Genomic DNA, 17,953 nt, shown 5'->3' with positions numbered 1-17,953 from the left:
AAAAAGGATCTTTTATCTTTCCTTCAGACTTGAATTTACTTTCTGTTGACGTAAACTGTTGACTTAGACCTTGAACTTCTTGTGTGTGTGTGTGTGTGTGTGTGTGTGTGTGTGTGTGTGTGTGTGTGTGTGTGTGTGTGTGTGTGTGTGTGTTGGAATGGAGACGTTGACAGATGAAGTGTGCATATTATTTTTTTTTTCTTTTGGCTGGGGAAGGACTGAAGGAAGGATGAGCAGGAATGAGTCTTACTTTCACTCTAACTCGAGAGAGAGAGAGAGAGAGAGAGAGAGAGAGAGAGAGAGAGAGAGAGAGAGAGAGAGAGAGAGAGAGAGAAAATATATATATATATATATATATATATATATATATATATATATATATATATATATATATATATATATATATATATATATATATATATATATATATATATATATATATATATATATATATATATATCGCAAGGGAAAGACGTGCATGTGAGGTCTGTACTTTTTGTGTTCTCAGTGTTCCCACAAAATAATCTGTGAACTTTGAGTTACACCACTGAAGACTTAACTTTAAACACAGTGCAGTGAATCACTCCGTGGAAGAGTGATATGTGATTGGCAGAAATTTACAAAACATTTATTTTTTTATTTTTAGATAATAAGAAAGTGCATGTGTGACCTGACTTTGAACCCCACGCTACTTAGCCACCCTTTCCTTCCTGGTCTTCTCTGCCCGTCACGACAACTCCACGTAGAGCACCACACCAAGACATCTCCGTGTTGCGGCATCTTCTTTACAAGGAAGTATAGCGCAACAATGCAAAGTGAAGTGAAGTGAAGTGTTTGTTAATCAGTAGCGTGACGACTCCAACCACCCCCGGCACTACACTTTGCGCTGAGCGGAAAGAACTCCCCAAGGAATTCACGGAGAGATTGTCCCAACGTGACGCTAGACCTGACCTGTCGCCAGCAGGTATGGTTGAAGAATGTCTGGAACGCGTTATTGAAAGATCCAGCGGTCTTTGTTGTTACAGACCTGAGATCTGGTGAACTGTCTGTGGCCTGAAGGCGAAATGCAACACACATAGTTGTCCTAATCTTTGCCACTAGAGATGTATGCAAGAAGCAACGGAATTTATGTGTGGCAACACCTCAGAGCTCCGGATCTTGGCGAGGATTAACGACCCTGTCACTTTCTCCAGTCGACAGGTGCAGGAAGTCCCTGCCACTCCTCCTCCCAAACACCTAGGTGAGGAGGACAACGACAACCTGAACGCACTACAGAAGAAGCTGGTGACTAACGGTAGCAAACTTCAGCGGGACCTTGCCTCAATAAAAGCCCAGTTTACAAATTACAGATCCGTGACCGGTGAGCTTGCAGACAAGAGAAGTGTGGTGGTGGAGGCATTGTCTGTAGTAGACACACTCCTGGCCATACACGCTAACGAAGAAACTCAGCAAAGGTCAGTAGCGTGCACGGCTAAACCTAAAAAAAAATTGATGGTGAGGCTGTGACTTACACAGCTACAGAGGACAGCGGGGACACCTGGTGAGATACCCAACTTCGCTCCCCTTCCTCCCCCGCCAGCCGGCAGCAACCAACCGTCTCCCAGCACCGTTCCCCCGTCACCTAGCACCAACCCCCGCCTCCCAGCACTCCTCCCCTGCCACCCAGGAAACCATCCCCACACGTGACCTCACCTCAGCTCTCGCCAGGATCAGCTGAGGGTCGGGAACGGGGGCCAACACGTGATAGAAATACTGAGGAGAGGGAGATTAGAAGGGAACACCAACCCGAAGTTCATCCAAACATGGAGAAACCTCGACAAACACGAAAACTACAGGAGGTAGTGACTCAGACTAAAGCCACAACCCATCCCAAGCTACAGCGGGCCAACCGACCTCAGAATAGGAGTGGGAGGCACACTTAGGAGCAACATCAAAGGAAAGTTTGTGACTATTGTCATGGTCGCTTTCACTCCTCTCAGAACTGCCGTGTTAAACTTGCTGATCAGAGGCAGCAGGAGGTGGTGCAGGCAGTGCAGCAAAACAACCGGGAAACGCTAACATTCTATTTAGGAGAAGAACAATGGCCGTCTACCACAGCAGCAATAGAACGGTCAGAAAGGAAACTTGAGATGAAGTTAAAGAGATATGGATAGAAGCCGTAGGAGGATAGTTTGGAAATCAAAGCTTTGTGCCAGACTCTATCAAGAGCTTTTGATATATCCAAGGCAACAGCAAAAGTTTCACCAAAATCCCTAAAAGACGATGACCAAGTCTCAGTAAGCCTGAGTAAGGAAAGCCAGAAGATCACCAGTAGAGCGGCCTTGACGGAACCCATAAGAATTTTAATAGGTAGATGAAGTAGTCAGAGGGTGGAGGAAAGGGAGGAACAAGCCCTGAATCGTCCCAGGTAGAGTTTTTATCAAAGGTTTGAGCGAAGAGTTCAGCTTTAAAGTAGATGTGATAGCAGTGGTGCCATCTAGTTGAAATAAAAAAGGGAAAGAAGTAGGAGCAAAGTTATTGGAGATATTTTTGGCTACATGCCAGAAGTCACGAGGGAAGTTAGATCTTGAAAGATTTTGACACTTTCTATTCATGAAGAAGTTTTTGGCAAGTTGGAGAAGAGACTTGGCATGGTTCCGGGCAGAAATATAAAGTGCATGAGATTCTTGTGATGGAAGGCTTAAGTACCTTTTGTGGGTCACCTCTCTATCATGTACAGCACGAGAACAGGCTGTGTTAAACCAAGGTTTGGAAGGCTTAGGTCGAGAAAAAGAGTGAGGAATGTACACATCCATGCCAGACACTATTACCTCCGTAATGCACTCGGCACACAAAGACGGGCCTCTGACACGGGGGCAGTAGTCATTCTAAGGAAAATCAGCAAAATACCTCCTCAGATTCCCCCAGCTAGCAGAGGCAAAACGCCAAAGGCACCTTCGCCTAGGGTAGTGGTTCTCAAACTATGGGTCGCGAGATCAATTTTGATGGGTCGCAGGGACACAGGAACATTATCATGCTTTCAGTGTTTCAATGTATTTCAGTTACTTAATTGAATTATTCTTCTTTAACCACAAATTACTTTTATTATGTATGTTCATCTTCCTCCCACCTCCTTCCTCCTGGGCCCCACGTAATGGTGTCTCTGACAGGAATGACTCCTGTATCAAACGCGTATATTGGACTGGCAGTGGGCCCATGCAGGCTCGTGCGCGGTGTCTATTTTCCACCGACCGCAGGCGAGGGAGGTTGTGCCGTTTGCAGTCATTTGTGTGAGTAGAGTGTGTGTGTGTGTGTGTGTGTGTGTGTGTGTGTGTGTGTGTGTGTGTGTGTGTGTGTGTGTGTGTGTGTGTGTGTGTGTGTTGTATAATAATATAATATCTTGCTTCATATACTACTTACTATATTTACTAACTAATAATAATAATAATAATCTTTCGTTCTTATTGGTTTATTCTACAACTTCATCACATATGAACAAATCATGGGTCGCGAAGGAATGAAATGTTCCAAATAGGGTAGCTCATGAAAAAGTTTGAGAACCACTGGCCTAGGGGGATCTTTAGGAGGGATTGGAGCGATAAGACAAGATACAGATATGAGATTGTGATCGGAGGAGCCCGTCGGAGAAGAGAGGTTGACAGTATAAGCGGGATTAGAGGTCAGGAAAAGATCAAGAATGTTGGGTGTATCTCCAAGACTGTCAGGAATACGAGTAGGGTGCTGCACCAATTGCTTTAGGTCGTGGAGGATAGCAAAGTTGAAGGCTATGTTACCAGGTTGGTCAGTGAGGGGAGAGGAAAGTCAAAGCTGGTGGTGAACATTGAAGTCTCCAAGAATGAAGATCTCTGCAAAAGAGAAGAGAACCAGAATGTACATCACCTTGGAAGTTAATTAAGTAGCCAAAGAATTTCTTATAGTCAGAGGAGTTAGATGAGAGGTATACAGCACAGATAAATTTAGTTTGTGAGTGACTCTGTAGTTGTAGCCAGATGGTGGAAAACTTGGAAGATTCAAGGGCGTGGGCACGTGATGAATTTAAGTCGTTGCGCACATAAACGCAACATCCAGCTTTGGATTGAAAATGAGGGTAGAGAAACTAGGAATGAACAGAAAAGGGGCTACTGTCAGTTGCCTCAGACACTTGAGTTTCAGTGAGGAAAAGAAGATGAGGTTTAGAAGAGGAGAGGTGGTGTTCTACAGATTGAAAATTAGATCTTAGACCGCGAATGTTGCAGAAGTTAATGAAGAAAAAGTGTCAAGACACTTAGGGTCGTCGTCAGAAGGGCAGTCTGGGGACATTTATGGTCCCCTCCCCAGATGGGGACTCCGAGGCTGGTGTAGGACTCGCCATGATAATTTTGATTTTTTTTCAGTGAAGGGTGTGTGTGTGTTATTAGGTGCTTGTAGTTTTGTGTGGAGGAAGAGAGTTGATTTAATGCTAGATTATGATGACTGACTTGATATTGTCTATGGCACTTCACATGTTGTGACCACATATTTTATTATATTATGTGTGCATTTATGTGTTTTATGTGTTTGATGAAAAGTGATGCGTTATGAGTGACATCCTTTTGTGAATGAAGTCGCGTTGACGTACAGTAAATAATAACGTAAAGGTTTTTTAGTTTGTTAATGCGGAATTGCTTGAAGTTTTATTAACTGGTATTATGTGGTTGAGTTAGTGTCTTTTATTGCCTGCGTGTGTTCATTATTCATTTGTTGATAAAATAATATTAGTTTTTTTTCTTAACTACGTTTATGGCTTACCCCACTGTGAGAACTTTAGCCTTAACTCTCGGTAACCTGGACTTAGACTTAAAGAATCGTGAAAGTATTTGAACTACTTGGAGAATATATAACTGGTGCAGTTATTGCGTACACTATAACTTATAATTAAATGTAAGGTGGGAGATTACGACAAGTATATTGGTGTTTTATCATCAATATTTATTTATTATTATTTTTTTTTAAAGAGCTCATACAATGCTACAACTACAGTGTAACTATAACAATAATTTTTCAATATCTATTTCAGTATGTTTCTGAAAATGTATTACAAGAGAGTAATTAGTATGCCTGTTTATTACGATCGAAGTAAAGTTTACTATGATGGTTCTTTCATTTCGAGCTTCCTGGCCTGGCCCAACCATAAGGTTATTCAAACGGTAATATCTCCGGAACCACGCAGCCGATCGTAACGAAATTAGCACCATATGATAACACAACTCTATCAAGTTTATATGATATAACTTTCATCTCTTTTATCGAGTGAAATCAATAGGTAACTTGCAAAAAGTAGGTGTCAAAAATGGAATTTCTCAAAAACTAATCAACCAATTTTAATGAAACTTAATTAGTGTCATGTTATTATAATTATAATAAAAGTCCTGATGTCAACTTTGAAGTTATAACGAAAGAAAAAGTCAGATCTACAACACTACTGCACATGCGCAAAATACAATATTAAACTTTTTGTAAAATGTCCGTCAGTTTTCTGCAGTTTTCACCAGCTTCCTTTTGCTTCAACGAAAGCGGATATATACCACAAAACACAATGAAATTTCCTATCCAACGGTATACAGCACAACCATTAGGCTCACGCAAAGTTTTGAGCTAGAATGACTTGAATATTAGGTAAGTGCGTGTTGTGTGCGGTGCCTGAAATTACCGCCAACTGACAGCTTCGCTCGTCAATTGCCTTTCCAGGTGTTTTACTGGTTTTTATTTTTCTTGGTTCCCCACTTCTGAAACCTAACCTTGAGTTTGGAGTGGTGGCAGCATACCATTATTATACACCCTGGATTTTTTTTTTTTTACACGTCTTCTGATTAACAATAGGGGAAAAAATATAATGTTCTATTCAATTCACACACACACACACACACACACACACACACACACACACACACACACACACACACACACACACACACACACACACACACACACACAAAAAAAAAAAAAAAAAAAATCTCTAATACGGCTCTGCCTAATGGCAGTTTTAAAGCCAAACACCAGACTTCAGATTCAAGCAACAGTTAACTTTTTGTTCTTGTTTAGTGCTATAAGGATTCCGATGGGAATACTAAATGAGCCCTACTGACGTCCCATGAGGCTTTCATAGACCAATAACGTATCCAATACCTGGTGTTAATTTTTTTTTGTTTAATGATCATTATCATACTTAAAGCATGAAATAGGTTAAAACTTCCTGAGGTCAAATCCTCTAACCTCTACCTTTTCTATAATTTCCTATGGGAGAAATATATTCTTTTTACAAGGTGTCTCCGGGTTCCTATAACTACTCCGTAAAAAGAGAAGTGTTCATTTATTATTTATTCAAGGTGTAACATATTTCCTCCACTTTTTAAAATACTATCGTATTTCTGTCTATCTCTCTATATCTATCTATATATCTATCTATCTATTTATATATCTATCTATCTATCTATCTATCTATCTATCTATCTATCTATCTATCTATCTATCTATCTATCTATCTATCTATCTATCTATCTATCTATCTATCTATCTATCTATCTATCTATCTATCTATATATATATATATATATATATATATATATATATATATATATATATATATATATATATATATATATATATATATATATATATATATATATATATATATATATATATATATATATATATATATATATATATATATATATATATATATATATATATATATATATATATATATATATATATATATATATATATATATATATATATATATATATATATATATATATATATATATATATATATATATATATATATATATATATATATATATATGATTACTTCTTAAAGACAATTGTATTTAATCATAGTTTTCCTGATATTAATGCTTCTTGATTGCACTGTAATATAATATGCTTCTTGCAGATGCCGAGATCATGCTGTGTTCCACGATGCAAGTCCATCTACTATTCCACAGATGCTTCAGGCTTTCGCTGTCCAAAGGATGAAAAACGTCGTGAACAGTGGAGTAAATCAGTTCACAGGAAAGATTTTGTACCGATTGACAACACTATAATATGTAGCAAGCACTCCCAGCCACTGTTCATCACCCCTGAAGAGAGCATTTCTCGTACTGATGGTACTGTGATAATAGCAAGACGAAGTAAACCAGCTTTAACTAAAAAATGCAGTCCCAAATATTTTTTCCAAATCATCCTAAGTACATGACCAAAGGAGAATGTCCTCCTCGTACTACTCCTGAAGAAAGAAGAGATAGATTAATTCCTCAAGATCAATTAACGTTTCATATGATGACAAAACACAAGATCAGTATTTTTTCCAGAATTTTGTGAAGGATTTGTTGAAAAGCTTCCCAGGTCCTGGTTGTTTTATTCATGTAGTGACGATGTGTTCTTTCTTAAAGTGAAAATGTGATATCTATCCAAGGGTTATTGCGTCTTTCAAAATGATTGACGAGTTAAAGGTTTCAATATGACATGAAAATGTTGCTCTGTTGCAAAGAAAATTTAAATGGCTGTTACAATTTGAGAACACATGTGATCTGTGGTCAAAATTTGACTGCTTACTAAGTCATCCTGGTAGTTACGATGAGTTATGTGTAAGGAATGAAGGTAAACTAACGCAATGCAGAAAATGTTCTGTGAAATAGTTGAAAATTAATCATCAGATGATATTCTGCATACCAACAGTAAAATGTTGTTGTTCTGTGTTGAACAATTTACTTTGGTTAGGAAAGAAAAAAATAAGATACAGCTGTGATTTTCTAGATTGGGTTTGTAGTTTATATTTTTCAAATCAATCACTGTACACATTTATGAGTGACAGTGGAGTAATTATAATCCTACATCCTGACTACCTTAATAAATTTAATTTGTCTCATTTTTGAGAAATGGAGAAAACATGGTCAACTTGCTGCTGGACGAAGTACATGAGGAAAAAAGTCTGTTTTACATGGCTGGTAAGATTCATGATGCCTCTGTTAGCCCAAGTGAAGCTGCAACATCAATTCAAACATTTATGATATCTTCACTTTTTTTCAAAAAGAAACATGTAGTTGGTTTATATCAAGTCATATATATATATATATATATATATATATATATATATATATATATATATATATATATATATATATATATATATATATATATATATATATAACAAAACGTATAGATTATCAAGAGCATAATCATAAATACTTATTATAATGAAGGAGCAGTGTGCTTTTTAGCCGATTTTTAGAACAATTTAAGCTAGAGATGGAGGTGATGTTTTGAGGCAGATTGTTCCAGTACTTGCTTCCTCTGAACAAGACACTTTGCAGTGCATGTGCAGTCCGACATAGTGGTACGCGTAGGGTATTGTTTTGGCGTGTGTTACAGGTTTGTGGTATTGGTGTGAAGCTGGAGACTATTGGTGATGATTATGTAGATTTATGTATGAATATGTTGGTTCGTAAGAAAATATCTTGAAATTTTAAAATTTTGAAGTCAATGAAAATGTGATGTGTGTAGTGAAAACGTTTTTTTTTTTTTTTTATTCCTTCAAGAGGGAGGTTTCAAGACACTTATTCATTAATTTTTGACAACTGCTTTGATCCTTTTATGGGACTGGCATTTCAGTGGGCTATATATATATATATATATATATATATATATATATATATATATATATATATATATATATATATATATATATATATATATATATATATATATATATATATATATATATATATATATATATATATATATATATATATATATATATATATATATATATATATATATATATATATATATATATATATATATATATATATATATATATATATATATATATATATATATATATATATGGCCAACATCTTTCACTGTCTCAATATATATGGAAACATACCAAATATTTCAGTCTGTCAGTGATTTTAAGGAAGATATTTTGCACTGCAAGAACCAGAGAGACTTTTTTTTTTTTCAAGAAAAACATAATATTTTTTAATGTTACCCATGCAAAATCTCTATGTATCTTCCCCTCGTGAAATATTCTATTAGATAATTTCACAAAGACATCTAATAATGATATAGTTCTAGTTGTAAGAAGAGGAAGCGTTAGCGTTTCAATCAAGCTAAAAGCTACTATGACTACGAGTATTACTGTTACTCCTACTACTACATTACTACCACTACCGCCGCCATCACCACCACAAATAGTAGTAGTAGTACCTACTACTACTATGACTGTCTTAAAACTTGCATGTGTATGAAATTCTTATATGTATGATTCTTTTGAAGTTAGGTTTACGTAATTTTTGATAACTTTCAATTGATAATAGGAACAAACGCTAGTCATTCAGGATATCATGATTACATGTGCTACTTATTATTTATTCAAACACCACTTGTTTTTACTGTTTTTATATCATAATGGTGAAATCATTCTTTGACAATGAATTAAGCATATATATATATATATATATATATATATATATATATATATATATATATATATATATATATATATATATATATATATATATATATATATATATATATATATATATATATATATATATATATATATATATATATATATATATATATATATATATATATATATATATATATATATATATATATATATATATATATATATATATATATATATATATATATATATATATATATATATATATATATATATATATATATATATATATATATATATATATATATATATATATATATATATATATATATTCTTAATTTCATTGTCAAAGAATGATTTCAAAATTATGATATAAAAACAGTTAATAGTATATAAGGAAAACCACTTTATAATAATTTCATGAAGAAATGAGAAAACTTGTGTCAGTTCAAGAAGGGTGTTTGCTGTCATATATATATATATATATATATATATATATATATATATATATATATATATATATATATATATATATATATATATATATATATATATATATATATATATATATATATATATTTATTATTATTATTTATTTATTTTTTTTTTATGTAGGAGGGACACTGGTCAAGGGCAAGGAAAAATCCAATAAAAAAAAAATGCCCACTGAAATGCCAGTCCCATAAAAGGGTCAAAGCAGTAGTCAAAAACTGATGGATAAATGTCTTGAAACCTCCCTCTTGAAGGAACTCAAGAATTTTAATAGGTAGCATGAAGTAGTCAGAGGGTGGAGGAGAAGGAGGAACAAGCCCAGAATCGTCCAAGGTAAAGTTTTTAGCAAAGGTTTGAGCAAAGAGTTCAGTTTTAGAAATAGATGTGATAGCAGTGGTGCCATCTCGTTGAAATAAAGGAGGGAAAGAAGAAGAAGCAAAGTTATTGGAGATATTTTTGGCTAGATGCCAGAGGGTTTAAGTACCTTTTGTGGGCCACCTCTCTATCATGTATAGCACGAGAACAAGCTGTGTTAGACCAAGGTTTGGAAGGTTTAGGTCGAGAAAAAGAGAGGGATGTATGCTTCGATGCCAGACACTATCACCTCTGTTATGCGCTCAGCACACAAAGACGGGTCTCTGACACGGAAGCATTAGTTATTCCAAGGAAAATCAGCAAAATACCTCCTCAGGTCCCCCCAACTAGCAGAGGCAAAACGCCAGAGGCACCTTCGCTTAGGGGGTTCCTGAGGAGGGACTGGAGCGATAGGACAAGATACAGATATGGGATTGTGATCAGAGGAGCCCAACGGAGAAGAAAGGATGACAGCATTAGCAGAAGGATTAGAGGCCAGGAAAAGTTCAAGAATGTTGGGTGTATCTTCAAGACGGTCAGGAATACGTGTAGGGTGTTGCACCAATTTCTCTAGGTCGTGGAGTATAGCAAAGTTGAAGGCTAGTTCACTAGGATGTTCAGTGAAGGGAGAGGAAAGCTAAAGTTGGTGGTGAACATTGAAGTCTCCAATAATGGAGAAGTCTGGAAAAGGGAAGAGGGTCAGAATGTGCTCCACTTTGGAAGTTAAGTAATCAAAGAATTTCTTATAGTCAGAGGAGTTAGGCGAGAGGTATACAGCACAGATAAATTTTGTTTGAGAGTGACTCTGTAGTCGTAGCCAGATGCTGGAAAACTCGGAAGATTCAAGAGCGTGGGCACGAGGGCTGGTTAAGTCATTGCGCACAAAAACGTAACATCCAGCTTTGGATTGAAAATGAGGATAGAGAAAGTAGTAGGGAACAGAAAAGGGGCTACTGTCATTTGCCTGAGACACCTGAGTTTCAGTGAGGAAAAGAAGATGAGGTTTAGAAGAGGAGAGGTGGTGTTCTACAGATTGAAAATTAGATCTTAGACCGCAAATGTTGCAGAAGTTAATGAAGAAAAAGTTGGGGGGGGGGTGTCAAGGCACTTAGGGTCTTCGACAGAAAGGCAGTCCGACCTGGGGGACATTTATGGTCCCCTCTCCAGATGGGGACTCCGAGGCTGGTGTAGGAGTCGCCATGGTAAGTTTGAAAATTTTTGAGTGAAGGGTGTGTGTGTTATTAGATGCTTGTAGTTTTGTGTGGAGGAAGAGAGTTGTCTTTAGAGGGCAGGCTGTGACTGCCCCCTTGAGTTGTGAGACACAAAGGGAAACGTTCAATGAGGTCACAGCTTGGTTTAATGATAAGTTCACAGCATATATACATATATATATATATATATATATATATATATATATATATATATATATATATATATATATATATATATATATATATATATATATATATATCCGTGTATGTATCTTTTTTATACTGGTGTACTCGCGTGTGCGATTGCATGTAAACTTGTGTGCGAGTATGGATATATTTAGTGTGTGTATATGTATATATGTTTGTTCGAGTATGCATGTATTTATTATACAGGGTGTAACGCGAGTTTCTGCAAATATTGATAGACGTGAAAGACCGTGTAATTCTATATAAAAAGTGTTCTATACACATATGCATTTTAAGGTTTTGTTTTAAGGTTTTGAAAATGTATGGGTGTACTATGTGTGTAGATATGAGATGATGGACAGACATTTTTATTGTCGCAGCCTCTGAGGTGCCACTTGCTCAAATTACGAACAATATAATCCTATTTTTTGTAGGCTGTGGAATATTACTGTATCTTATAACAAGACAATGGTGCTAAAAAGCATGTAATTTACCAATAAGGATTATACGACAACACTATTGTGGTGATTAAAAGTACTGTAAAATGCTACGTGGCATTATCACTCAGCTGTTTTCAAGGTCTCTCGGACTCGCTCCCGTCCTCCCTCGCTTTGGTGATGCCACTTAGCATTTTACAGGAGTACTTTTAATCACCTCAATTACGTTGTCGTTTGATGCTTATCGGTAAACTACGTGCTTTTAAATACCGTTTGTCTTGTTATAAGATACTGTAATATTCCCCAGCCTGCAAAAAAATAAGATAAAACCATTCGTTATTTGAGCAAGTAGCACCTCCGAGGCTGCGACAATGCAACCGTCAGTCCGTCACCTCATACTTACACGCATAGTACACTCATATATTTTTAACTCCTCTGACAGTTATACAAAGCCTTAAAAAGAATATGTGTATAGAACATTTTCTACTTAGAATTATACGTTCTTTCACCTCTTTCAGTATTTGCAGAAACTCGCGTTACACCCTGTATGTGCGTACGTATACTTGTGAGCGGGTAGGTAAGTATTTATGTGCGTATATATGTATACTTGTGGGCTGTATGTATGTATTTATGTGCGTATGTATGTTTGTACTTGTGTGCGTGTAGTATGTATTTATGTGTGTATGCATGTATGTGTTTATGTGCGTATGTATATCTGTACTTAAATGCGTATGTATTTATGTACTTATGTCCTTATATTCTTATCTGAACGTATGTGGGTGTTTGTTCATATACATGTAATGTAAGTATGTAGTTGTATACTCGTAATACATGTACATAATGTAAGTATGCATGAATGTGTGTGTGTGCATGAATCAGTATGCCTCTATATGTGATTGTGTGTGTGTGTGTGTGTGTGTGTGTGTGTGTGTGTGTGTGTGTGTGTGTGTGTTTATGTGTGTGTATGTGTACGAGTCTACGAGTATGTATGTATGCATGTATTTGTGTGTGCATGTGCCTTGGCCAGGCCCCACCAGAAATGCTGTAGCCACGATGCAGAACGTGGCACCGTCAGCGGCAGTTCACCTACAACCACGTCGCCTTATGGAATGTGTTGCTCACCTCACAGCCAAGCCTTGACGGTGCAAGTATGCAACAATTCAAGGAGTGTGAGAATGAAATGAGAATGATGAGGTGAAATAACAGACAATAAAGGCAAGGATTGGGCTTTAAGGTAAACAACATTTATGTTACCTGTGAAATATTTATATAATGTAAATTAAGTAACGTACTCTTCTGTAACATTTAACTGTATAGAGAGAGAGAGAGAGAGAGAGAGAGAGAGAGAGAGAGAGAGAGAGAGAGAGAGAGAGAGAGAGAGAGAGAGAGAGAGAGAGAGAGAGAGAGAGAGAGAGATAATCAGATTTACTCGTATGTATTGTAGCTTTGACATATTTCTGTTACTTGTTTTGTGCTTGCAGCGCGGGTTGAGGTGGGCAGCGGCGCTGGGATGAAATGCCATGTAAGTTGATCAGTTTGGCCGACTGTCTGGATTGAAGCATTTGTCAGTCCTCCATGAAGAATGGTTGCTCCGGAACAAAGAAACAAAACAGAAGCGATGATGTGTTGATGTTGTTAGCTCATTACATAACGATTCAATTAATTGGTTTGTTATATTAGCTTGCCATTTCGTTATTCTCTTAGGTTTTGTCATTCTTTTGCGTTGTTTTACTAATAGCTGCTAAGTGATGTTGTGATGCTTCATGCTCGTAGTGTATGAAAGCATATTCAGTGATTTTGATGCCTTGTATGGCGTGAAAACTCTCTTAACGCTCTGAAGAAACATATATGTCTGAGTGATAAAAATCACGCGGAAATTTTTTTTTCGAGACTCGACGACCACATTATTCATATTCATACCGCTAGATAAATTTGTATGTTATGCTTGTCAGTAATAAATATCTTAACCATTGACATGCAATTAGGTTATTCAGACGCTCCGGCTAGCTAGGCTTGGGTGATTACGAAAAAGATATTGATCTTTTTTTTATTATCCCTCTTTTCAAAGAAATAAAAATTATTTAAGAACACAATTGTTTTCAATTTACTTAAAAATCCTAAGATGAGAGTGCGGCATATGATTTATTTTCATCATAAATTAAGCAGAAAACTAGGAATAAAGAAGAGCAACATGAGAGCAGGTGATACAAGGAAATGTATAAAAAAAGAAGGAAAAAAGTAAAGCTATAAGTAAAAAGATAAAAAGAAAATGGCCCTAGTGGAGACGTGGGGTCCCCGGCTGGCTGGGCCGCGTCAGGCAGAACCGAGTTGCTAGTTGTGGATTTTCCTTGCAGTGTTACCAGGTCAGGCGAGGATAGGTTAGGTTAGGTTAGGTCAGGGGTGACTCAGACCTGCCGGACGATACTGAAGAAGTCGAAACAATACTCCACCTAAAAAAATAACAGAGATAGAAAAAAAAAAAGTTGCGCAACATTAAAACAATAAAAGTTATCAGTTTAGTGATTCCCATAACTTTAATATTCTGCTTAAACTATAATCCGAAAATTCCCATGATTTATTTGCCATTCTATAAGTGGTAGTAAATACCACTGTTTCTTAGGAACAATAATAGCAACATCAACAACAACAACAACAACAACAACAACAACAACAACAACAACAACAACAACAACAACAACAATGACTACAACAACAAATACAATGATTATTATTATTATCATTATTATTATTACTATTATTATTATTATTATTATTATTATTATTATTATTATTATTATTATTACTATTATTATTAATATTATTATTACTATTATTATTACTATTATCATTATCATCATCATTAATGTCACTTATGAAAAATATATATTATTATTGTTATTATTATTATTATTATTATTATTATTATTATTATTATTATTATTATTATTATCATTATCATTATAAATTATTATTGTTGTTATCATTATGAATTACTATTATTATATTATAAATGCCATTATAAATCAGAAGCTTGGTAAAAATAACTGCTTTTTTGCAATCCCTTACAACAACTGGCTTTTATTAGAAAAAAAAAATGTACTTAATCACGACTCAGTTGGTAGTAATTTCATTGCGACGGTGATAATTATATTCACTGACCCTTTATTAATAGATCAAACTTAAGGATTTGGAAAACACCTTAATGTATTACTGTCATTTCGATGGTTTGTGTCTAAGGTATAGAAGATGGAAATCAACGGAACATAACATAGGAAAGAATTTATACAAAATATCATAACGACAAATATAGGAAAATGAAAGAAAAAGTAAAGGAGACTAAATTGTGGGTAAGTGATACGGCACATAAAAGATGAGATGAAAAGATACTAATAAATCAAAGGCTCATCTAAACTGATCGAGGAAAAGAAGGAACAGGGAAGCCAAGTGCGTTATGAAAGATCAGAGAGAGAGAGAGAGAGAGAGAGAGAGAGAGAGAGAGAGAGAGAGAGAGAGAGAGAGAGAGAGAGAGAGAGAGAGAGAGAGAGATTGTCATGATAGTGAAATTTGAACTTCAGAAAAAGAAAAAAAAATAAGAAAAGAAAAAAAAAAAGAAAAAAAATTGAGGAATGAAACAAGGATCTCCAGGTCAGACTACTCTTCTGTTATCGACCCTAAGTGTCTTGACACACCCCTCAACTTTTTCTCCATTCACTTCTGCAACATTCGCGGCCTGAGATCTAATTTTCAATCTGTAGAACGCTACCTCTCTTTTACTAAGCCTCATCTTCTTTTTATTACCGAAACACAGGTGTCTAAGGCAACTGAAAGTAACCCCTTTTCTGTTCTCTCCTACTTTCTCTATCTTCATGTTCAATCTAAAGTTGGATATTGTTTCTATGTGCGCAACGACTTGAAATTTTTTCGTGCCCACGCTCTTAAATCTTCCGAATTTCCCATCATGTGGCTACGACTACAAAGTCACTCTCAAACTAAATTTATCTGTGATTTATACCTCTCACCTAACTCCTCTGACAATAACAAATTTTTTGACTACTTAACTTCCAAAGTGGAGCATATTCCAGCTCTCTTTCCTTTTGCAGATATCTCCATTCTTGGAGAGTTTAATGTTCAGCACCAGCTTTGGCTGTCTTCTCCCTTCAATGACCATCCTGGTGAACTAGCCTTTAACTTTGCTATCCTCCATGACCTAGAGCAACTGGTGCAACATCCTATTCGTTTTTCTAACCGTCTTGAAGATACACCAAACATTCTTGATCTTCTCTTAACCTCTCTCTAATCTTTCTGGTTATGTTATCACCCTATTTTCTCCGATCACAGCCTCATATCTGTATCTTATCATATCACTCCAATCCTACCTCAGCATCCTGAAAAGCGGATGTGTCTCTGACGTTTTGCTTCTGCTAATTATTATTTTGATTTTTCCTTGGAATGACTACTGCTTCTGTGTCAGAGACCTGTCTCTATATGTTGAGTGCATAACAGAGGTGATAGTGTCTGGCATGGAGATGTACATTCCTCACTCTTTTTCGCTCCCTAAACCATGGTTTAACACAGCTTGTTCCCGTGCTATACATGGTAGATAGGTAGCCAATAAAAGGTACGTGGGCCTTCCATTACTTGAATCTCATGCACTATAAACTTCTGCCTGGAATCATGCCAATTCTGTTCTTCAACTAGAAATTCCTTCATTAATAGAAAGTGTCAAGTTTTTTTTTTTCAAGATCTAACTTCTCTCGAGATTCTGGCATCTAGACAAAAACATCTCCAATAACTTTGCTTCTTTATCTTTTCCTCCTTTATTCCAACCTATTGGCACCACTACCATCTCATTTATTCCTAAAGCTGAACTATTTGCTCAAACCTTTGTAAAAAACTCAACCTTGGAGAATTCAGGGCTTGTTCCTTTTCCTCCACCCTTCGACTACTTCATGCTATCACTTAAGATCCTCCGCAATGATGTTTTCCGTGCCTAAATTCTCGAAAATCATATGAACCGGATGGGGTTACTCCTATTGTTCTCCGAAACTGTGCCTCCGTGCTTGCACCTTGGCTAGTCAAACTCTTCTAACAATGTCTGTCGGCATCTACCTTTCCTTCTTGCCGGAAGCTTGCTTACATTCATCCTATTCCTAAAAGGGTGACCGTTCTAATCCCTCACTCTGCCGTCCCATTGCTTTAATTTCCTGCCTCTCTAAAGTTTTTGAATCTAACCTCAACAGGAAGATTCTTAAACATCCAATAATTCACATACTTCTATCTGATCGCCAATATGATTTCCGTCGAGGCCGTCTGCTTGTGATCCGTTGGCTTTCCTTACTGAGCCTTGGTCATCCTCTTTTAGGATTTTGGTGAAATTTTTGTTGTTGCCTTAAACATAAATAAAGCTTTTGATATAGTCTGGCACAAAGGTTTGATTTCCAAACTACCCTCCTACAGCTTCAATCCTTTTCTCTGTAACTTCATCTCAAGTTTCCTTTCTGAACATTCTATTGTTGTTGTGGTAAACGGTCACTGTTCTTCTCCTAAATTTATTAACAATGGTGTTCTTCAGGGTTCTGTTCTGTCATCCACTCTCTTTCTATTATTCATCAATGATCTTCTAAACCAAACTTCTTGACCTATCCACTCCTATGCTGATGATACTACCCTGCACTTTTCCATGTCTTTTCATAGATGTCCAACCCTTCAGGAAGTTAACAATTCAGGCAGGGCAGTCAAAGAACGCCTGACTTCTGATCTCTCAAATTTTTTTTGATTTGGCCAGAGCAAACTTAGTATTGTTCAATTCCTCCATCTTCCAACTCGACACAGTTTTCCTGA

The 17,953-nt window shown here is 36.2% G+C and overlaps 1 protein-coding gene across 1 annotated transcript; it reads left to right on the top strand.

Annotated features, from left to right (window-relative positions):
* The first annotated feature begins 4,758 nt into the window (after nucleotides 1-4,758).
* Nucleotides 4,759-16,409, top strand: LOC135106203 (THAP domain-containing protein 2-like). The gene is made up of 4 exons (XM_064014978.1): nucleotides 4,759-4,831; nucleotides 5,282-5,295; nucleotides 6,913-7,126; nucleotides 16,213-16,409. Exons 1-4 carry the CDS (start codon nucleotides 4,759-4,761, stop codon nucleotides 16,407-16,409), a joined length of 498 nt encoding a protein of 165 aa, XP_063871048.1.
* The last annotated feature ends 1,544 nt before the right edge of the window (nucleotides 16,410-17,953 follow it).

The sequence above is a fragment of the Scylla paramamosain genome, chromosome 13, assembly GCF_035594125.1.
Source record: "Scylla paramamosain isolate STU-SP2022 chromosome 13, ASM3559412v1, whole genome shotgun sequence".
Classification (NCBI taxonomy): Eukaryota; Metazoa; Arthropoda; class Malacostraca; order Decapoda; family Portunidae; genus Scylla; species Scylla paramamosain.
The sequence above is the reverse complement of the archived record's forward strand: the minus strand, read 5'-3'. Positions and strand labels throughout refer to the sequence as shown.